Source organism: Phyllostomus hastatus, unplaced genomic scaffold (genome assembly GCF_019186645.2).
Source record: "Phyllostomus hastatus isolate PE091 unplaced genomic scaffold, TTU_PhHast_1.1 phas_scaffold_129, whole genome shotgun sequence".
In the NCBI taxonomy this organism is placed as follows: Eukaryota; Metazoa; Chordata; class Mammalia; order Chiroptera; family Phyllostomidae; genus Phyllostomus; species Phyllostomus hastatus.
In genome coordinates, this window is record NW_025334009.1 from 24,033,132 (window position 1) to 24,056,742 (window position 23,611).

A 23,611-nucleotide genomic window follows, 5' to 3' on the forward strand; every position below is an offset into this window, starting at 1 on the left:
GGAGAAGACAGCCTGTTTCCGATGGCTCCAGGTAATACTGATGAGTACCATCCAGCTGAACTGGGTTACAACCTTAGCCACAGAAATAAACATGCAATTCCCAGAGGGACAGTGACAACCTCGACCTTCTCCATCCCGTGCCATGACAGGTAATTTGCTGAAGCGGGACAAATTGGGAAGCATTTTGAGCAGGCAAGGGTCAGGGGGACTTTTGAACAGGGAGGGTCTCTCCAGAAGACCCCCCAGAGAAGAATTAAGTGCTGAATAGCTTCAGTATCCCCCTGCTTGAAGGAGGAAACTGTCCTTCACTCACTCCCTCCACAAGCACGTGCCTGTACATTTGCAATGCACAGCAAAGCAGTGCAATGTAGCAGTTACAACTCTGGCTTGTAATTCAGGATACGGTGTTTAAGAATTAGACAGACCCAGGTGTAAAACCCAGTTCTATCACTAAACAAGGCCGGGTCTTGGGCAACTCCCACCTATAAGTAAGAGGGATTGAAATAGCAACTTCCCAGGCTTTGTGTTAAAGCTTGAAGACGTGAGGCACACTTCATAGACAAGCACTTAATGGAAGTATCATTTATTATCATTACTGTGACAAAATGGGTCTCTGACCAGTTAAGAGTTATACTCAGAGGAGAAAGAAGACACCCATAAAAAATGGGTCTAGCATAACATGAGAGAAGTGTTGTATGACCCAGCAGGTCTCAAATATTGCTGCACATGAGAATCACCTGGGAGCTTTTAAACCATCCAAGCCGCACCCTAAGCAAATTACATCACACATTCTTGAGAAGAGACTCAGAAATTAGTATTATTTTAAATCACCATGGGTGAGGCCACTGTGCAGCCAAGTTTGAGAACCAAGGGGAGGACACAGTCGAGGTTCCGTGGCAGTGAGGAAGAAAGGGGATCCAGTGTTGGCTGGAAGGCACAGGGAGAATTAGGGAGGAGTCTGTGGGAGAGATGCCATCTGAAAGCTAGCCGAGTCAGGACAAAGATACAGTGAACAGCACAGGGACACAAAGGCATACGCCCAGTCACCACAGAAAACACGTCTGGTGAACTCAGGTTTGGAGGAAGCATGCAGGATGCACAGACAGACCCCAAAGCTCAACAGGTCTGGGGCCAGAAAAACATGTCATGATATTCTATGGCCTAAGGTTAAAAAAAAAAAAACACAAACATGTTTTTGGTAACAAAAATGCAAACAAAAATGATTTGATCCAAAACAAAATACCTCATTCCTTAAGTATTCTGCTTTGTAGGAGTTTAATTATATTTACACCCAAACTTGGGGTCTAGGTGAAAAAAAATCTTTAAATGCCTTCTTAAATGCACGATGCTGAGTAAAAGGATCCATACTCAAAAAGCTATGTACCTTCCAGAAAAGGCAAAAAATAATAATAACTATAGGGAAAATAAAACAAATTGGGGTCGCCAGTGCTGGGAGTATGGCAATGAAAGAACTACATAGGGGTGCAACAGGATTTTCCAGGGCAATGCAACTGTTCTATATTTTGATGGTAGTGGTGGTTACACAGTAATGTGTCTGTCAAAATTCACAGAACCATATACTAAAAAGGGTCACTTTTATTTCATGTAAAATTCTTTTTGGAAAAAAATAGCAAGAATAAAAGTATCTTTCCTGGAAGTGATGGCCACAAGTCCCCCTATTACACACTGACCTAGAGCTACTAAAAGCTCTTAAGATCAAAATTCTGCATTCTGCCCTGGCTGGTGAGGCTCAGTGGCTTGAGCATCAGCCTGCAAATTGAAAGGTAGCCAGTTTGATTCCCCATCAGGGCACATGCCTGGGTTGCAGGCCAGGTCCCCAGATAAGGGCACGCAAGCAGCAGCCAATCAATGCTTCTCTTGCATATTGATGTTTCTCTCCCTCTCTTTCTCCCTTTCTTCCCCTCTCTCTAAAAACAATAAATAAAATCTTTTTTAAAAGTTTCTGCATTCTGTCTCTCCCAATGGCCACATATAAATGACTGTTTTGGCATCTCTCAATTCTTCTAGTTTCAAAGGCAAAAATCCAGACCCTCTCTCTGGAATCAGTGTGACTCCACAAATCACATGCCTTCCATCCTCACCAAATTGCCAGGTGATGCCACTGGCTGACTCAAAGCAATGGCAAGGATGTCCTGGCCCCATTGGGAAGTTCGTTGTGTCCTGAGACTCAAAATTGCTGTCTTCCACTCACCATCCTGTCATTATACATGATGGTAACTTGATACACAAAACAGACATCATGGATGGAGAACCCAGACTGAACCTTGATTCCTGGGCATATCAGGCCATTGACGAAGACTGTAAGTATCTTTAAAAACAGCCAGGAATAGACTACAGAGCTGAACTGCCTGGTATTTTACACCTCCATTACAATTACAAAATTGTAATGTGCAAGCTAAGCAAACCCAAGAGCAGGAGCAGTAATTGTTTTAACTGATTTGCACCTGCTCTTCTCAGTAACAGAGGTGCAGATGCAAAATTTGCTGGCTCCAGTCTTCAATTTCTTGATGAAAAACACAAATAAATGCAGAGTGAACTGCAAGTAACACTTCCTGGTTGTTCTCTGGTTGATGCAAAAAGAAATTTACCTGTTTGGATTCCTAGCTGGCTGGTTCTGGAAGAAGCTGATAGGAAGTCCTGATCCCAGATGGGAGAGTTTTGACTATAAACCTCTTCTTCTAACATGGACAGAAACCTGGACACAAGAGCAAAAGCAATAGTAAGACCCAAAACTCATGCACTGCCAGAGAAATGGAAGCCCTCACCATCTGTGACAATCACCTGAACATTAGCATCTCACATTCAACTCAGAGACATGCTAGTCAATTATGACTCAAATGATTTAGTGGAGTAGCCCTGGAATATTCACAAAAATATAATTCTAGAAATTTGTTTTCTTTTGACTCTGCATAGACTGACAACCGACTACACAGAGCATGACACCAGTGGAAATGCAGATTCCAATCCTCCAGGCAGCTGTCATTACCGTAACAGAAGCTGTTAACCTTCACCGAGTACTTGCTATGAGCCTGCACTGTTCTCATGACTCACTGGATCCTCACAGCAACCCACTGAGTTACACATTTTATTTTTCTTTATCCCACACATACCATAGCTCTTACTCTAACTTACTTGATCTTCATAACCTTACGGATGAAAAAACTTATGGCAGAGAGAGGTTAAATAACTGGTACCAAGTCCCACAACTAGTAAATTCAAGACCAAGATTGAACCAGTGGTTAATTACTAAATTACATTGCCTGTTGTGCTATAAACTCAATGGAATCTCAAGTTCTAGGGGCCCAAAGAAATTACCTGGAGACCTTGTTTGAAATAGTTACCCAACTTCACCTAGGCATACTGAATCCGAGTCCGTGAGAGAGGCTTTGAGGACTAAATTTTGGTGAGTCCCTTGGACAACTCTTATGTACACCAAAACTGAAGAACTATGGTTAAAATACCAACACGAATCTACACCTCTCGTCCTGGAATCTTTTCCTGCAAGCCACTTTTAAGGTACACTAATTCTAGGGGAAGAACAAAGAATAATGGCTAAGAGCCTGGGCTCCAGAATTCATTTACAAAGCTCACCACCACTTATTTGTATGATCTTGAAACAAGTTCTTAACTTTCCTCTTCCCCAGTCTGTTTTATAAAAAGGAAATATCAACAGTAATTCCTGCATAGGGTGGTCAGGAGGGATAAGCTAATGTGCATGCCTAAGATGGTCCCTAGCATGTGCTTCATTCATTCATTCATTCATTCACTCATTCAACAAATATTGACTGCACACCTACCATGGGCCAGACACTGAGTGAGGTGCTAGAAGGACAGGGTGAACAAAACAACCACCTGCCCTCATGGAGTCTGCAGGTAACGATATAATAAAGGCTAGCTATTATACGCCATCTATATCCCTTCTCTAAAATTGTAAAATCCAAAAGCCCTTAAAGAAAGATTTCCCATATCCCATTTGGTAACAAAAACTGACCTTAACCTACATAAGATTATTTGTAGTCTTTGTAATTATGAATGTATTAAATTTAGGAGAATTAACCCCATCCCTGGAGCTAATATATGGCACATGCATTATATTGATTACCTTTAGAAAAGCTTTAAATATTTGTATTGTAAAGCATATTTAGTACCGAGGTTTTGAATAACTGATCAAAGACTTGTTATCATCATCAGCAGCAGCACCATCAGTAGCATCAATACTATTAGTAAAAATACTACTATTCTTCTCATTTATCAATGCCTGTGAGATTTCAGATGGTTTCAGAGGAGAAAGGAGTTGGTTTCTTGAAGTAAAAACAGATGAGAAAAGGTTCTGGGAGTTCTGACTTGCCACTCATAGAAGATTTAAAAACAAGATCCATTTGAGTGAAGGCCTAACCTCACTCGGTAGAATAATTCATGCTTTATAGATACCACAGGAGTCACTTCTTCTTGCTATGCAAGCCACCATTAAGGCATGTTTTAGAACACGTTAGCATGCGCCCTGCCAAACACAGAATGACAGACAGCAGCAGGAGCTAAAATCCTTCCTAAGATCACACACACGCTGATCTTGCAGATGAGAGATTCTTGCTTCACTGCCCCCTTTTCCTAAGCAGACCTGCCTTCCCTCACACAGCCCTCAAGATTTTCCCAGTTGCCCTTCATCACAGAAGTGAATTTCCTTTCCTCTTCTAGACCTAGACTCCTTCTTTGTTAGTAATTATATGATCAGAACACTCTTCACAAAGTGGGGCACAGACCTGCCAAAGAAAAACGCCATTAGCAATTTTAGGAAAATAATTATGTGTGTGTTATATATGTATATACATATGTAGTTTTTTCATAATAATAAAGAACGGTCTCCTGTAATGACAAGAGAGTGGGCTTATTTTATAAACACAGGATACAAAATTGTATGAAGAACAAAAGAACACAAGACATATAGAATATATAGAAATATCTGAAAGCACTAAAGGCAGGGCTGTGGCTGGTGTTCTGCTTCTTAACCAGCTTTTCACCAACATGCACATTTATCACTTTTAGAATGAAATATAGGTACTAAACTCCTCTTAACAATAACCTGGTAAGCCGATAGATTGGGGAAAGGCACAAGTTAAAGCCACGTGGGCAATGCATGAAGAGGAGGCAGGTAAGGAGGAAGGCCCTGAAAATCCCTCTGGAGAACCAGTGACCTCCCTGGGGGGGATGGGGGGAGCGTGCGCAGCTCTCGCTTGGTGACAGTGCGCAAGTCTCAACCTTGGGCTTCAACACATGTGTGATTCTGCTGCCAAACCTGTTGGTACAAATCCCTAATAACCTCAAATGTTGTCCTAGTCCATGAAAAGAGATTTAAAAAGAGAAGTGGGTGGTAATTTTACCCTACCATTAGTAAAAGAGAAGGAAAAGCAGCACTGATTAGCTCAACAGCACAAGCACGCCAGAACTATGGGTTGAAGGAACAAACCGCCCTATAATTAGCAAATATCTGCAAGAAGCAAAATACATTTGCTATGGGGAAAAAATTGTCACTATGCAACGTAATTAAAATTTTTCTTTAAGCACCATCAAAGGTGGGGAGGGGGGTCCTCTTTTCCTCTTTGTCCCTTGGCTTAGAGACCAAATGACAACTATAATCTGAAAACATAAAATGCTGCTTATGTGGCAAATGCAATAGAGACAGTAGTAAGAAAATTGCTTTAATCTCTAAGGAGAGGCGCTTAGACTAGTTAAAAGGCAGCCACTGAAACAGATCAGCATGCCCGGAGTTCGTAATGCATTTAGGGGTAACATTCACACTGCCATTTAAGTGCTTCTAAATCTTCCCCCCTGGAGGGAGACAAATTGTTCACGTCCTGTCTCAGTCTCAGCTGCCGGTTTTCTCAGGGAAATACTGAAAATCAGGATACTAGGACTTACATGCGAATATTGGATGTTCACTGAAATCTCATCAGATACACCCATGACATCCTTTACCTTTACCTAAGGCTTAGGGCTTATATTGAGCAACAAAGGAATTTTCATTTGATTTCTACCTGAAAATCATTTTTGTTGTTGTTTTGGACCTAACTTATTTTTTTTTAAGAGAGAGGGGAAGGGAGGGAGAAAGAGAGGGAGAGAAACATCGATGTAAGAGCAACATCGATCGGTTGCCTCTCGCACACGCCCTGACCAGGGACTGAACCTGCAACCCAGGCCTGTGTCCTGACTGAGAATCGAACTGGGACCTTCTGCTTTGTGGCAAGATGTTCAACCCACTGAGCCACACCAACCAGGGCATGGACCTAGCTTATTTAAAAAAAAATTAGAATTGTCATTCTTCAGACACAAACTGGGTAATCCAGTAATAGTAACTTAATAATAAAAACCTAGTTTTACAACTAAAACAGGGCTCCCTCTGTCTTTGGTCAAAGAATATAATACCTTCTCTCTTAAATTCTGTTTTTTCTTTACACCAGCAAGCCTAGAAAGCCTTTTTAGATTTTAACTTGTACCTCCCCTACCCAGCACTGCTCTAGGCAGGATGACACCCACAAAATGAACTGTCTCATTCGTGTTTTGCTGTCACTGCTCCCTGACAAGTCATCCACTGCACACTCGCCCCCTGTCACCGGCAGCCAGCCTCTTAGCTCAGATATTCAGTTCTCAGATCGGAAAATGCATTTCCAAAGCCAATAGTGCAACATCGCAACTTCCTATTCTCTTTGACACGTGGCCGCCATTTGAAAAATATTTTCGGGATTATTTGTATATTGGAGCTCTGGCAGGTGCAAGGAGCAAGGTGCACGAGAATAGGTACGTTCTTCAAGAAACTGAGCATTTGAAGTACAAAGAGCACTGTGAAGAAGGCCCCTCTCTTCCTGTCCAGCTCCGCTCTTGGGGTCTGGTTTACAAAGAGTGAGGGGGCAGGCCCACTGCAGCTGAGGCAGGAGTGATTCACTCACTCGTCTTAGAAAGGGTTGGAGGTCTAAAATGGAAAAAAACCAACCACTTGAGTTCTCTTGCACCACTTCTGAGTAGATGGAAACTGCTTCTGTACACTACCCCCCTCCCATCCCCCTCTAGCTTCCTGGCAGCTGAATACACAAAACAAAGCACCACCCCATTCTATGAAGCTCAGAGACAATGACACCCAGGTGGGATGAGGTGGGGGCTAAGGGAGCTATGAGCGCAGTCAACACATATTCAAGGCTAACAATAGATGGGCTGTGCAATCCCCAGGAGGACTCTGGGGAGGGTGGTTAAAAGGAGGGGGTCCCTTTGTCCCTCGTCCCTGAATGCTTTTCCTAGCATTCCTGATCTTGTTATTGATTCAGCTTTGGCACGTATTTATCGATCTCAAGCTCCCAGAGGAAACAAAGACTTGCAAGACCACTCCCTTACTTTGGGAAATGGGTGAGGATTAGAGTTCGTTTCTCAAGTGGCAGTTTGTCTTTTTCCTGCCTGGCTTGTTCCAGGAGTTGCCGTCTCATAACGGTGAAGACAGAGCGAAGCAGTGTTCTCCCAAACACCTGGGTGGTTTCATACCGAGGTAGACTGTCACAGAACTGGGGCACATTGCAGTAACACAGCCACCTGTGACAAGAGGAGACAAGCACGGTCAATATCTCTTAAACCCCCAGCTCATCTGAAATCTTTAATTAGGGCTTCTCTCACACTATTAATCAGAGCAGGAGAAACTGGGGCTGCAGTGACAAACAGCAGTCTCACAACCAGCTAGTGAAACTTGTGAACTAGACCAGCCCGCCCTTGGACAACCACCTGGGTCCAACTCTATGAAAACCCTTCTACTTTACAGTGTCGTGCAGTGAGTCCTGCAGTCAGAGAACCTGGGATCAAATCTCTGCTTTGTCACTTAGCTGGCTGCGTGACTTTGGAAATTTGATTACACTCTTAAGTCTCCATTTCCTTACCTGTAAAATGGGCACGAAAGTGCATACAGCAATTAGAGATTCTGGCACATAAATAGTAGTTTAATTTTTTTTTAAAGAAATTAAAGGGGAAGCTTTTGTGAAAGAATTAAAATTTCACCGTCATGTCCTCTGAGAAAAATTTAAGGCTTCTTTAAAATGCCTACACAGCACTCAACATACCCCTGAAGCTTTGGTGGGAAGATAAAGATCTTCAACGCTGTTTAAAACTCAGTCACAAAATGCAGGAAGTAATGAGCTTCCACCATCTGTTGCTTAGGTACATCTTCATGACTCAGACTCAAAGTCAAAACTATGCCCCAGCATTTCACAAGGCTGGAGCAATGCCCAGGCCCAGAGGGAAACCAGGGGCTTTCTTGAGATCTGACCACGGTTCTGGGGTTCTCTGGCTATGTCGGGCACGTGATTTGGAAAGCTCATTCAGTCCGGGAAAGCTATTCAAACATCAGCCCTCTTTCATGTTGGTCTCCCAGAGCTACGGGGAATGGGAGTTTCATTCCCAGGACGACGGAGCAACAGGAATGTACCCTGAGGGTCACAGAGGGCAGCACCAGACCAGGGCAGGGTCAGAAGCTTCACTGCACAGATCCTTATTCCTTGGTAGCAGATCTAAACATCCTCTTCCAGGTCGGGCCTGCTTTCTAAAAATCGAAACCGAGCCGCCCTGTCTATCTTCCGGACTTCCTTTAGAGTGGGCGGAAGGGCTCTGGTGTGCCCAAGCAGCTACGGGAAGCTCCCCGGGAGCTCTCAGCCCTTCAGGAAGGAGTGGAGTAATATGGAGTTACTGGTGCTTATTAGCTTTTTGTCTTCCTCTGTATTACTTCATATTTCCCATGTGTTGGTGCATGTGTGTGGTGTTTCATCTTTTGGGAAAGAAAACTTTCCTGAAGTGCTAGTCCATTCAAAATTAACCCTAAAACTCTGCTATCATTTCGACATTTCACTCAACTTTTCTGTCTTAATAATTTACACTCAAATGTCATTTTATGATTGTAATACCAAAATGAGGATCTTAAGTGTTGTGCTGTATCTTGTCAAGTCGGAAACAGCGATCTTGGGTGGTAGCAAAAACAAGCTAGGAAGTGCATTTATTTTGTTAATCCACAGGGCACTTCACATAGACATTCATCACCGTCAAGGCCACTCACTTCTGGATGTTAGTCAGTCTGTGGCCCCCTAATGAGGTTAGAAAAATATTATGACACTACAAATGTTAAGAGTTAAACGGTCACAAATTTTAACAAAGTGAAGTCCAGTTTCATGAGACTTAGGCTCTCACGAGGCTATTTGAAAGACTTAATGTTAAAATATGTCCAATCTCTCCCAATGGAAGATTTGAGCGTCTCGGGATTCAGACCAGTAGTGTCCAATCAAGCTGTCTGTAATGATGAGCATGTCCTCCACCTGTGCTGGTACAGTAGCCACCAGCCACAGGTAACTACTGAGCACTTATAACGTGGTTAGTACACCAAGAAGCTTAATTTTTATTGTTACTTAATTTTAATTGAGTTTAAATTTACTTTTAAATGGACACAATGTGAAATATTTTTCTATTAACCACTACTTTATTGTTTTGGTAGGTCTCCATGCAGCTTTGACCACCTAACATTTAGAGAATGAATTGAGATGTGCTGTAAGTATAAAATACACACTGGATTTAGAAGACTTAGTAGGAAAAAAATATATCATTAATAATTTTTCACATTACACAGTGAAAAAATATTTTTATATATTGGGTAAAATAAAACATGAAAGTGAATGTCCTGTGTTTATTTACTTTTTAGATTAGCCCTGGCTGGTATGGCTCAGTGGACTGAGTGCTGGACTGCAAACAGACTGAGTCAATTCCTAGTCAGGGCACACGCCTGGGCTGCAGGCCAGGTCCCCACAGTTGGAGGCATGTGAGAGGCAATGGATCGATGTATCTCTTACACGATGTTTCCCTCCCTCTTCCTCCCTCCCTTTGCCTCTCTAAAAATAAATAAATAAAATCTTTTTTTAAAGGAAATTTTAAACTACATATATAGTTCACATTATGTACCTCTTGGGCAGTGCTAATTTTCAAATAGCATTTCCATCTGTGAAAGGGTCACAGATATCTGCGACTCTACTTACAAAAGATGTTATTTCTGCTACAGCAAAGGTAGGTTCTAAGTATCATCATAAAATCACAAAATGTTACCCAAAAGTACTTACGGGGTCATTTAATCTTCCCAGGATGAGAGGGAGGCAGCATAGATTGTCATCTAGAAAAATCTTTCCAATAACAAGTTTCCATTCATTTTCTTGAGAATTATTTTGTAGAACTCCATTGACACTTTTTAGTTTAGTTTTGTTTTTGCTTCCAAGATCAATCTTACTTCATAAATAAGTTTGATAAGACAAAGAGACTGAGTCACAGTGTGGTGCTTCAGTGCTGTTTTAGTAACTGATGGGGATGCTGCATGCAGTGAGATGGAAATGGGAACTTCCATGCCCCGTCTCTGCACACACATCCCTCCAAAGACTTAACTGTACAGAAAGATTCTGCCTAGGTGACTGGCTTCAGGTCTTCTGAAAAGAAGTGAAAGGCTAGCTCATTCATTTTTGCATGCCTAATAGTGATGGCCTGTGTATGCTCTTTACTGATTGTTCAAATAACTCAGATTGTTTACAGCATCGCGATCATTTGCAACCCACCTTGCTTTCTTTAAAGCACGAACAGAACTGGGGAGCTTGAGGGCAGCAGACCATGTCTTCCTCCTTACTTGCTGGACTGAAAGTCCTAAGGGTTTCACAGGATTGAAATGACCTCTTCTAGTTTGCCTGAACTAAAGGCTACTTACTATTAGAGTTTATACTAGAAGCTAGGTCTCCTATCCCCTAGTCCACTTTTTGTGCGTGCTGATAGACTGTCCTAGACTTAGCCTAGTTATGAATGCTCAGAAAGTATGGTGGCTGGCCATACTTCACAGAACGATGCTTACCTAAAATTGTTTCACCAAAATCAACTTAGCTACTTCTAACTTGCCCTACAGTCTTACAAAACATCTCCCCAATATAGAGGTGACATTAGCTTTCAAAAGTTCTGCACATCTCAGCATCAAAGACAAATTAGTTGCCACTTTCCTTTAGCAGATTCTGTTGGTCAGGTGTATTTTATAATATATCATATACCTCTAACAATTTATTTTCAGGTTATTTCTTCATAGAATTATATTAGTGCACCACCATGAAATTCAGGGAATTTCAAAAATTTGTCCAGATTTTTTTTGAAACGATGGGGATTTCTGGGGAATATATATAATGCATATTTGACATATACCTGTATCAATGATCAATTTTAAGTATATTTTAACATTGATGTCAAATATTTTCAATATATATATTTTTTTTTCCTTCACTCAGAACAGACAGTATGAGTAATTTAAGCAGTTCTATCATTCATTTTATGTTCAATTTTTTATTGGATCAGTCTTCAGGAGTTAGCTCTGTAATGAACAGAACCGTTTTCTGAGTCCACTCTTGTCCTCAGAGAATCCCATCTCACCCCATTTTCATGTTGATGCAAGCTCCAGGTTCAGCCCCTTTCTTCTCATCGCCACAATTGCCGTAAATTATATCCTGAGCCAGCATTACCGGCCCTAAGGCTCACTTACACATCAAGATAAAGTCCAGTGTGCCTGCAGCCTGTAATATTACCCATTTTTCAGACGACCAGTATCAGTGAGACACCATGTCACAGTGGTGTTTGGTTATTTAAATTCCCAAGTAGTCAGGATAGTGAGGTTTCTCCCTGAAACAATCATCCTCATAATTTTCACAGGTTGTTTCTACTTCCCTTTCTTCATTGCCACGGTGTGATGGTGGGGAAGCAGAGGAAGGGTTGTCTACCTTCATTTCCTTATGTATTATTAACAGAGGCTCTTGGTCTACATTCCACCTAGAAATCAGCAGGTTTCAGAACTCATCGGGGCCTATTCATTTCAGCCTCTGAGCGGGCTCCTCTTCATCACTGGCTGACTCCCCTCCTCTGCCTTCAGCTGTTGGCGCAGGCTGCTGGGCTGAAGAGGACTCTGCTGCTGCCTTTCCCCTTGTTACCTTAGTTTCTAAAGCGATGTTCCAAGTGCACTCTCAGTGCACTTATTCAGTGGTACACGCTCCAGCTTAAGAGTCCCATGTTGGCAGTGACTGAGCTTTAGGCGACAACATGTGTGGGAGGAAATTGATGACTAGCATCCTCCCAGCACCTGTTCTGTGCTCCAGACACTCTGCACAAAACCACCTCATGGAACAGCCTCATGTGTGAGACTTGGACAGAGAAAGACACTGAAGGTCCAGGAGGTGAAAGGACTGGTCTAAAGCGCACAGAGCCAGGAAGGAACAGGGCCGCAGTTCAAACCCATCGCTCACTCCAGAGCTTATTTCTAGTTTTACTACTCCCTAAATATTTGTAAGTTCCACCCATTTCTTGGTGAGTCCTAAGTGCTAATAGTATTTTTATCCTGCTTTCTAAAACACTATAATATTCTCTATGCTACTTCACATTTAATTCTTTTTGATGAAACAATTTTTCCTGTTAAGAATGGCAAACACTTCCAGGGCTCTAACAAACATTCGGTTTTGTCCACTGTCACAGATGGGGTTAAAGGGTATTTATTTTTGAGAGATTTATCTCAACTCATTTCAAACAAAAATTACAACAATACAGAAATGGTTGTTAATGTAAAACTCTCCAACTCCAATGTAATGGAGGTATAGAAATGAAGGTATATTTTAACAATTGATTCTGAAGAAATCTGAAATTCCTCAAAAAGTCAATAATTAAGAGAAAATACTTTATACTCAAATTGTATCTACTGTAAAAGGAGGGAGGAGAGGGAAATGGGGAAGTTCTCAGGAAATCAGGCCAGTGAACAGGAAGGAAAGCTTATCTTAAACTATACCCATTCCTGCAAGCCATTACAGAAAATAACCTGGGGACAAGTGGTCTTTACTAGCTATCAAAAATCATTCTGTACTTTAAATCTGAAATATGTATATATATATTGAATTTACACGGAAAGGTATAAAAAGGTGAATAGAATGGATAATCCAAGTCATTTTCTGACTTTAATGAAAACAAATATAGGTCATTCTATTTTGTATACCCCATGCTTAAGACTTTTTAAAGCAACTTGTTATTTTTCAGTTCATAAGCAATAAAAATAAACTCCCACTTTAGAAAAAAACATGTGCAGTCCAAGGGTCTTCAGAGTTTGATGCCCACCAACAGGGAAATGGTTAGGTAAATTATGGTACATCAACTCAGTGAACTGTAATGTAGCTAGTAAAATGATACGATGTTAAGTGGAAAGACAAAAAGGATGCAAATTCTGCATTTTCTTTCATTCTAACTAATGTCAAATATTTACTTAAAAGAGCAAAGGCTGGAAGACAACATATATAATGACATTAGTTCTGTCATGGTGCTGGGACTGATCTTTCCTTCTTTAAAAAAAAAAGGGTGATCTTTCCTTCTTAAAAAAAAAAAAAGTTCTTTAGCCCTGGCTGATGTGGCTCAGTGGATGAGTGCCGGCCTGCAAACAGACTGGTCGCTGGTGCAGTTCCCAGTCAGGGCACACGCCTGGTTTGCACGGGACTGGTCCCCGGTTGGAGGTGTGGAAGAAGCAACTAATTGATCCCACATCGATGTTTCTCTCTCTCCCTCCCTCCCTTCCCCTCTCTCTAAAAAATAAATAAAATCACTTTTAAAAATTATTATATTCATGGTCATTGCATTTTTCCAATGAGATCTTTGTGTAAGAATTACAGAGTTATAGTATTGTTATCTAGATTGGCGATGTTCAATAGAAATATAACGCAAGCCAGGTGTAATTTAAAATTTTCCACGAGTCACATCAAAGAATGAAAACAGGTAAAATTAACGTTTTTAGTTAATTCACTATATCTAAAATAACATCATTTTTAAATGTAGTCAACAGAAAAAACTATTGATGAAATAGTTTACATTCTTTTTTCTAGCCACGTTTTTCAAGCACTCAGAAGCCACCTGTGACTAGCAACTATCATATTGGAAAGTACAGCTCTATGGTTTGCATTCCTCACCCCCCGCCCCCAACATCACAGTATGAGTGAAAAGTGGAAGTCTGGAGACTTAAATTACACAAACATTCTCTCTGAATTGATGGTGTCACCTCGAGACCTGGACAACCCTTGACTGCAGAGACAAGTAGCAATTTTATGAATGCGATGTGCTCAATGGGGCCCAAAGGAAAAGAACTGGTCACCTGATTACCTTGTGTAGTTCTCTTTGTATCCAGAAATATCGTCATTGGGAGATCGCAGTCTTCGTTGAGACGGGGCCTCCAGATGCCAATAGTTGATACGGTTTAGGAACATTTTGGCCAACTCCATTATTGTCTGCCTTTCTTTGGGTGGCAGGTGACTAAACTTGTACTGTACAAAGTTATTCACGCCCTTAAAAGGAAGAAAGGCAATTTATTCGTGCAGCTTTGGAATCACACTAATTCTGAACACCCACACAGACAGCAGCATTGGTGGATTCTTAGCAAAGGAACAGACATTTCCCTAGTCACGAAAATCTCTTCCTTCTCCCTGTCAGAGAGCAGGAATGCCAAGAGGGCATCCGCTGTGCCTCAGATCACAGCAAATGAAAAGTGACAGGAGAGAGAGGCTGTGAGTTGCAATTCTGTGCCTGCTGCAGTCCTGACAGGTTAAAAAGAAAATCAAAATCGCAGACTGAAAAGGTCAAAGCCCCTTAATAAAATATGACTACTTTGCAGAATAATTCTTGCTGTACTATCAACACAATAGCTCACATATAATGAGGCTCTTGGATAAATATGTTTTTACATTAGGAAAATTTTAATGAAAAGGATACTAGTATACTTTCCACTGAACCTAAACTTCACTAGATTTTAAGCTCTTTACTGTCACTCTCAGTTTCAGCAAGCTTACCCCCCTAAAACAAATCCTATTCAAAATGATGAGCTTTGTCAAGAATCTGTGGATTAATTTAATCTGTCTACAGAACAGTCCCATCTAACCTAATGTCAAATTTTAAACAACAACAATGAATTCTTATTTAATAGAGTTTAGAAGAAACAAAATTTCTTCTACTGAAAACAGACTGATAAAAATACATTTATTTGTAAGGGCTCTGATATCATGTCTTCTGGAATCATCCTCGTCAAGAAATTCAGTCAACAGTACGAGATTTATTCGGCCAACAATGACAGGCTAGAAAGTGATGCTGATGAAAGAGACTGGCGACACCTAATAGAAAAAGTCTGCACATGTCAACAGATTCCCCGAGTAAATCGACTTCTTTCCAGTAATCATCATACAGCAGGAAGTCAATTTCTGGACTCGAAAATCTCATTTCTTTTTTGATTTGCTTGCTGGGCTTACTGTTTTTTTCACATTGCTCGTGAACTCCCTCACATCAACAAGCTTTTTCAGACAATTCCAAGCAAACGGATAAAAGACTTCATTTTTAAACATGAACACCAAGAAAAAGCACATTTCACGTATTTTTACAAATTACATGTTCTACTTAATTTTTTCCTTCCCCAAATACACAGTGATTTCTGAGTATACAGCAACCCTAAAAGACAAAAGCTAGGTCATTTATTAAATTAAGTATTCACTTCTGAGCCAAAGGGCCCGGGACAATTTCTACAGACTGGAAGCATCTCTCAAGCAGGGATGGAGGATAGAAAAAAAGATGTGAAAGGAAGATTAAAAGGTTTGTTCAGCCTTAAAGCAATTAAAAAAGGGGCGGGGTGCTTCTCTTTTTTCTTTTTACCTGTTCAATACTAGGTTTTTCAAATGGGGGTTTCTTCTCCAAAGAGCCTTCAACCACAGGTTTTCCTCTTTGTAAAATAGACTTTCTCAAGAGCTGCAAAGAAATCATTTTTAAAAATCAATCAGAGCTTCTCTCTCTGTCCCTCTCCCTCTCCCTCCCTCTCTCCGCACCCCCTCTCTCATACACACACACACACACACACACACACACACACACACAGCCTTGAAGGAAAGTCACCATATTCTATTTATCCAAACTACATGTAAACAAAGCCTCAAATCATAAAACGGGTGGACTACCCGGTAACCCAAGTCTGCACACACCCACGACCACAGCTATGAGCAACTAGCACCTTTCACACTCCGGGCAGCCTGGGGCAGCAGGGGCCACCAGACACCTGTATCCTATGCACTGTCCCCTCTCCCCACTCTGTTTCTGGCTTTCCACTGACTCAGGGGTCTGGTGTACACCATGTAAACTTCGCACACACCCATCTAGAACACTGAAGGTGTGCTAAACAACACCCTGGAGGGTCTTGTTTAAGCCCCTGAAAGGCCGAGGTCCATTGTGCACAAATGAGGTGGGAGGGTTGGGGGGACAGGGACTGTCTGTGGCAGCTGTATATCACAGTCATAATCCCAGGGCCCAAGCTCTTTGGAAGGAATTTTGCAGGGCTCTCAACTGGCAACTTTCACTGTTGCGGTCTTTTTTCATTTCCTCTCCGCCCACAGAATGCAGGCCAAGTGTTCTGGCATCTCAATACCCACAAAACAAAACGCTGCTCTAATCCCTGCCATTGGAATTCCAGGCCCTCGAAGAGCAAGTATCAGAACGAAAAGGGAACAGAGAGCCTCTAATCAAGACCTAATTTGAAAATAAATTTAATATTAAAATTCTTTACCTTCCACCTTTGCTCGAACCTTCACACGTGGGCCGGTTATGATACGTTACCCTGCATTTACTGAAGTTACTTTTTCCCCCTCCTCTCTCAACGCACTGCCTTTTCAATACAAACGAAACAAGGCAACCATTCTCCCAGGAGTTAAGGAACATGGACAACCCCACAAGGCTGCAGGTCCCCAGGTGACCCCACTGGGTATGTACTACAAGGGCCTCAGTGGTCTCCAAGGGTGCCATGTAAATTATCAGTGCCGGGCGCTGTTGATCTGGTCACCGTATCACACCCATCTTTACAAGAGCAAATGTGCTATAAGCCATTGTGTGTGATTCTAAGAATACATAAGAATTGATCATAAAATTTAAATACAAATAATTCCGGTTGCCGTTTTTTCCCTCCAGTAAAAATAAGACCATTTGGGAACTTGGCCCGTTGGGGGTTTCATTGTGGAGATAAACTGCTGGATTGGAGAGCTGTTGAATCTTATTTTCTACAAAAGAATAAAGCTGGGATAAGTGGGCATATCAACAAATTTTAATAATAGCAGCAAGCATTTGCATCCTTACTTCTGCCAGACACTCTTTGTAGTTCTTTGTACATATTATCTAATAGTCAAAACAATCTGCTGATATAGGTGCTATTATTTTTTGTATTTTGCAGATAAGGAAACTGAGAGAGAAGGACTTGCCCAAGGTCCCATTTGATAAGTGATGCAGCTGAATTTAACCCCAGAGAGTTGGGCTCCGGGGCCACACTCACAGGCGCTGGGCTACACTGAGCTTTAGCAAGCAGCTTTTCACTGAGTTTATTTTCAACATCTAAGGCTTCAGTTTATTTTTAATGCTACTAAAATGTATACTACATTTTAATTTTTGAAACATACAGGACATAGGAGCTGCCTTTCAAAAGTTAAGGAAGGATGATTGAGAACATATTTGCCCAAAGAATGATTTTGGGGGGAGGGGGAGAATGCTGAGTATTTTGGATTTTGTTCCCCAAGCAAAAATATTGGCACTGTTAAAGAAAAAAAGAGGTAAGAGAGGGAGAGAGAGAATGTACTTCCAAGCAGAGCAGTGCTTTGCGGCCTGCTCGGTTGGTTACACACAGAATCAAGAGGAGGCTGACAGGATGGAAACCTTGACACCACCTTTGCTTCCAACACGGTGGCAGGGGACTGCCAGGGAGCTAAGTTCCAAGACAAATAATAGCTGCAGTCATGCAAGCGTTGTTTTTCTTCAACTAAGATCTTTTTCCAAAGAAGCTCTAAACCGTATGAACCTGCCAGGGCTCAGTCTTGATGACTCAGGCCTCAGAGCCATGTCAACAAATTGTCACCTGGAGCAGCCCAGTGCCTGCTAATGGCTGTGGGGAATTCAGTTATTCATTCATATATTCTCTCTCTCTGTCCTTTTCTCTCTTTCTCCTCCCAATTAACCTCTTTGGAGTTAATATTTCCATGTGACCCCAAAATTTAAAAATATAATTCTCCACTCCTATCCCCTATTGACCTCCCAAAAACCCATTAGTTAAAAAGAGAAGGGAAAATGGTGTACCAAATAAATTCAAACAAACAAACAACCAAAAAAAAAAAACTATAGGAACTGGGCACAGAATTTTCACCGAGATTCCTAGCTGCAAAAGCAAAAGAGGAAACTCAATGGCAAATGTATCTGAACTCATCACATAAAATGAAGCCCAGCATTCATTGGAAGCAGAAAACTTTCCCTAGCTATAAGCTCTGAGTGGAGTGTTTTGTGTTTTGTTTTTGTTTTTAAAAGATCCTTGTAAAGGTTACAAACTACAACATAGTAGTGTCTTCAATAACAGGGTGTTTGGTTTTGGGTTTTTTTTTTAATTATTCCTTTTGTCAATCTTCTTTCTGAATCTGTTTCTGGCACCTTGGAGTGTTTCTATCCAGTCCCATTACCAGTTTCCCTCCCGCCTGTCTCAGTCCGGCTGCAATCAGCAGCTTGGGGGGACATATGTCTGTAAGAAGGGAAGGGACAGGATCCAAAGGAGCTGAGGTAGAGCCATGAAGACACAGCTACGGAGAGTGGTGGCACGAATCGGTGATTCGTGTCAACAAGACGCAGAGAAGAGAGGTCAGATGCCAGAGCAAATATGGAAATTCTTGATTGCTCCCCTTGAGGCCTAAGAGTCAAAGCCCTCGCACCACCCTCTGACCCTGTCTCCTCCAAGCCGCCTCTCACTCACTAGGCTCCACACACTGGCCTCCTTGCTATACCCACGTCACATCAACCTCACTGATGCACAGCCCAGACACTTGTTCCTTCTGCTGCCTGGAAGGCTCTTCCCCCAACCCTGCTCAGGAATGGCTCCTATCACCCCATCTGCATTTCCGCTCAACTGTCAGCTCTGAGAGGCCTCTCCTAACTGGGCTTCCTCACTACCATGGCCCCCCACCCACTACCATCCCTGCCATTCTGATTCCACTTACCCTACTTTGTTTCTCTTCACAGCACTTATCACCACCTGCAAATATATTATTTACTTGTTGGTTGTCTGCCTCTTCTACCGAAATGGAAACTCCATGAGGGCAAAGACTTCCTTGCCCACTGATCTATCCCTCATGCCTACACGATGCCATGCGCAGAGCGGGAGTGCAGCACACGTTTGTCAGGTGGGTGAATGGATGGGGGATGGACAGAAATCCGTAAGCATGAGCAAACAAGGACACTGAACTTGGCATACAAGTATGAAGGCTCTCAAGGACAGTCACGTGTTGTTCAACGTTTGGTATGTCACGTAGAAACGCATGCGTCAGCAAACCCTGAGGGGAAAATGTAGCAAGAGCTGAGAGCCTTCTCACCCATGACCTGGCGTACAGACACTGAGCACATTCGAACAATGAGAGAAAGAGGAACAGCCTTTCACAAGGTTAAAATCGCACCTTGAATAGGTAGAAATAAACTTGTTTGGTGTCTGCATCCTCTTCCTTGTGGACACAGGTAAAGAGATACTCCACATCCAACACTATTCCCAGGAGTCTGTTCATTTCTTCCTCCGATACGTTCTCCAAGTGGGAAACGTGAGCAGCTTAGGACAAAGATCACAGGAATACATGTGAGAAGTTAGTTGGAAACTGCAAACACTCTCAGCTTCAAAATGGAAGGTTCTCTCTCACAGACCTTCGAGGATACCAATCCATTAGGTTGCATGGCAAACAGGAAATTTCTGAACCCCTGTAAGACTTAAGTTTTCTCACAAAAGTGACTTGTAATTAAGAGACTGACACCTTGTTGAGTCTTTGCCTCAAAAACGAACCAGTGGCTAACCAGTCTAATACTAACATATATTTAAAATCCAGAACTCGTTAGCACCAAGTCTGGTCATGATAGTGTTAAAGTCTTATGTGTTTCCACATCAGCAAATGCTCCACCACATCAAGAGGGTTCTGTGGTCCCAGAGGTGGACCTGGGATTTGGAGGGGCTTGAGGGGATTAAAACCAAGCTCCCTGAAAGCTGAGTTCTAGATCCTGTGAACAGTTCAGTCAGCCAAGAATATCCTATCAGTACAAAGACTAAATGAAGGCCCTTTCCCCCAGCCTTTCTGAACACACTGAACCTCACCCTCTCTGCAGTGAAGTTCCTACTGGAGCTTGAGACTGAACATCCTCCAGGATCAAGACCCCAAACCCACTTTTCCTGTCTCTGGCCTGCTGTCTTAAAATAGTTACGTGACTTATCCATTGACCTTCTCTCCCATGTCCCTGTCCTCTCTTCTACCCAAATCCAGCCTGGTTTTCAAGGTTATCTTTGTTAAGCCTCAAACCATCCCATAAAATAGGTATCAGTAATCTTATTTGACAGCTGAGGAAACTGAGGCCCAGAGAGACTGAATGCTGTTTCACCCAAAGTCATTCAGCCAACCAGGAAGAACCAGGGCCTGAAAGTGAGGAATGTTTGACCCAAACTCTAAAGCACCCACAAACAAAGTTTTTATGATTAGCTGATTCACTTGAAGTCCTTCCCCGCTTGAAAAGGCCTCTCTAGGTGAGCCAACCAATGACCACCCGCTAGCCCTCGAGCTCCTCTGGGCCAGGAGCAGGTCTCTCCTTTCTGGGTCCCCAGCACTTATCACCACGCTTGCTGCGGAGTGGACACGATCCTCTCAGGTGTTGCTCCTGCTCAGACCCTGAAGTGCTTGGGATGATCTTTAGAGAAAGACTAACGTGTAGAAGAGTGGCAGGCTTTGCCTTGCCTTTCTAAAGGGAGATGGGACTGAGCATTATTCAGGAATACCTGCGAGCTGTCAGCATGGGTCAGTCTACTCCGGAAACCACAGTGCTCTTGACATTAAACCACAAAGTTCAGCCAGGAGCCTAGGACAGAAACTGCTGCGGGTGCCCTGCCCACATGCCTTCCCCTACCACTTCGGGGCACACGTCCTGGCTGCCGACCTATATACTAAGCTCTGCCACACTCTTGCCCCGCAAGAGCAGCCTTCAACCAAAGACTAGAGAAGTTAGAGCACGAATTCCCCTCCCCTGCCCCTCAGGTGGAATAACTGTGAGGAAAGCATTCTACACCAGCTCCCACGTTCTCCCCCAGACTCAAGCACTAGCCGTCCCATCCCCAGTGGGAGCTGGCTTAGTAATGCACCCTTTATTGACCTTCTCATCCTCCTTGTCGCACTTTTCCACTCCCGACCTTCACCCTGAAAAAACTACTCACACTCAAATCCTTGTCTGCAGTCTGCTTCTGAGGGAGTCCAAACTAAGATAGCTGATCAAAAGCAATTTCAGAGAGATAGGAGGATTAAATATCGAGAGTGGACTTTCCAAATGTCCACGAGGAAACCAAATTAATGGGGTTAAAATTAGAGGGACAGAGGCCACCCAGCTGAAATTCCTATCTAATGCAGCGGAGCAGTGGAAAGGCAGAGTGATGGGCCCAAGGTCATAGGACACTGGCAATGAGTGTACGTGTACACACAACTGCATGTGCATGCGTGTGTGCCCCTAGAGAGCATTTCTAAATCATAAGATGGAGGAAGGAAATTTTGGTGATCTGTCTGCCTTAGATATTGCAGAGCAAATCTAAGGATGCATCTAAACTTGAAAATGCCAATATTGTATTATTACAATAGAAAGGGAACAATGGACTCAAGTGTTTCTAAGAACATAAATGACCTGCATCATAGAAAAACTACAAATATGTATGTGTGGAAACACAAAAATTAGTCTTCAAATCTATTATTTTATACTTGGCTCTCCATGCTACGGCTCCCTCACATTCTAAAGGAGGCCCGAAATTAGACCTCCTTTTAAGTAGTACGTTTGTCAGGTCATTCTTTCCTGATGACTGAAACATTTCCCTTGAGGTCAGTCTGAAGCCTTTGGGAGATAAGCCTCATTCTGGAGACAATTAGGTCAAGATTTTTATGTCAGTTATGCACAGAAGTAATTCTATTTAAGACTATTTTTACCTAGCCATGTTTTCATTTCTTTCCAGTGATAAGCTGTGAAAAGAAGCAGTCTACAATGTAAGATAAATGTCTACAGATGAAACACTCTGAGGTGCTAACATATAGTGTTAGCATATAACTCACAGAAGAACGTGCCATGATTTATGGTTAAAACCAGTGGCTCGCTTTTTATTAACCCATAAAACACTTCACCCAAATGAATTCTTAATCAGAATTAGAAAGGACTGTTCTGAAACGGAGGTGGAAAGTCCTATTTTCAGAAGGCCCTCCCCTTGCGGGGGCTCCCTGGTTTGAAAACCAGTTCGGAAACATCTTCTCACATATTTTGAAGAGTAGATCAGATAAAAATTAAAATGCTTAAGAGTGAGACCTGAGGAAGTTCGCTGCCCTCTGACTCTGCTGAGGAGGGAATCTGTGATCTCTTCTCAAATCTCTGAGTGTAACCCAAAGCATGAAGGAATAAGGAGCTGGAGATGGAGGGAAATGTGAAGGAGGCTGCAAGTTTCCCAAGAGGGGCAGGGTGACGCTCTACTGGACTAATGAGGACAACTTTTATAGCAGAGATGGGTTTCTCTTCCTCAGAGAATGAAGCAAAGGTAGGGCTCAGGTGGGAGAGGGTAAACACAGGTATGGAAAGAGTTAGGCTTCCTAGAACGAATGAGGGGGTGAGGGAAGATCAGAGGAAAGGAGAGGGAGTGAACCACCTGCTTGAGAAGGAAAACAGACGGTCTGGACAAGCTGCTATGAAAGAGAAGCTTCCCCGTCATAAACAAGCCAGATAAGGACAGTTATGACTAACTGCAAATATTGAACACCTAGTCTCCTGGCTGCCATGTTCCCAGATGCTCCCACCAGGAGCTCCTTGTGACCAAGACTCCTTTTCAGTCTCTGAGCACCTAACTCTTTGCTTTTTCTCTCACCAAATCTGTATCACCAGCTAACCTCTCCTGAAGCTCAGGTCTCCATTACACTCCCCCTCACAGCCTTCCCATCCTAACGATGTCGAGTGTTCCACCGTCACAACAAACTTGACTCGAGCAGTAAAAGCCTCATGGCCCTCCTCAAAATGGTGTCTCTCTCTTGCCAGACCTGTTTCTGCCCAGGAGCCCATCATTCATTCGATCATTGTCCTTTCCCTCCCACGTATGGCCAGTCACCAGAGTCAGCTGAGCTTCCTAATTCTCCCAGAGTCATCACCACTCCCACCTCTGGTCTCAAGCCTACAGCACCAACAGAATCCCCAGACTGTGTGTGCTCTCTGCTACCACTTCCCGCAGACAACTGTCTCTCCCAAATCCAAATGCTGCCCCTGACTCTGAGGCTGCTGACCAGAATGAGACAGGGCTTACTCAGGGGCCCACAACCAATCGCAACTCGTGCCAACACCCAGGGGCACACCTCCCTCTAGCTGTAAAATTAAACTATTTATTGTACTGAAAATCAACTCAGATTTAATTTTTAAAATGTCACTCATTATTGAAAGAAACCCTTCTCTTAATCTTTTC

General features: G+C 42.6%; 1 protein-coding gene across 1 annotated transcript in view; it reads right to left on the minus strand.

The window, feature by feature from the left end:
- Positions 1–23,611, minus strand: part of KAT2B (lysine acetyltransferase 2B) — a 93,479-nt gene that overhangs the window by 29,320 nt on the left and 40,548 nt on the right. Inside the window, exons 3-7 of the mRNA XM_045856970.1 lie at positions 19,569–19,714; positions 15,760–15,852; positions 14,227–14,408; positions 7,402–7,593; positions 2,610–2,716 (exon numbers count right to left, since the gene is read on the minus strand). Of these exons, the coding sequence (XP_045712926.1) occupies positions 2,610–2,716; positions 7,402–7,593; positions 14,227–14,408; positions 15,760–15,852; positions 19,569–19,714 (720 nt within the window). The remainder of the gene's footprint in view (positions 1–2,609; positions 2,717–7,401; positions 7,594–14,226; positions 14,409–15,759; positions 15,853–19,568; positions 19,715–23,611) is intronic.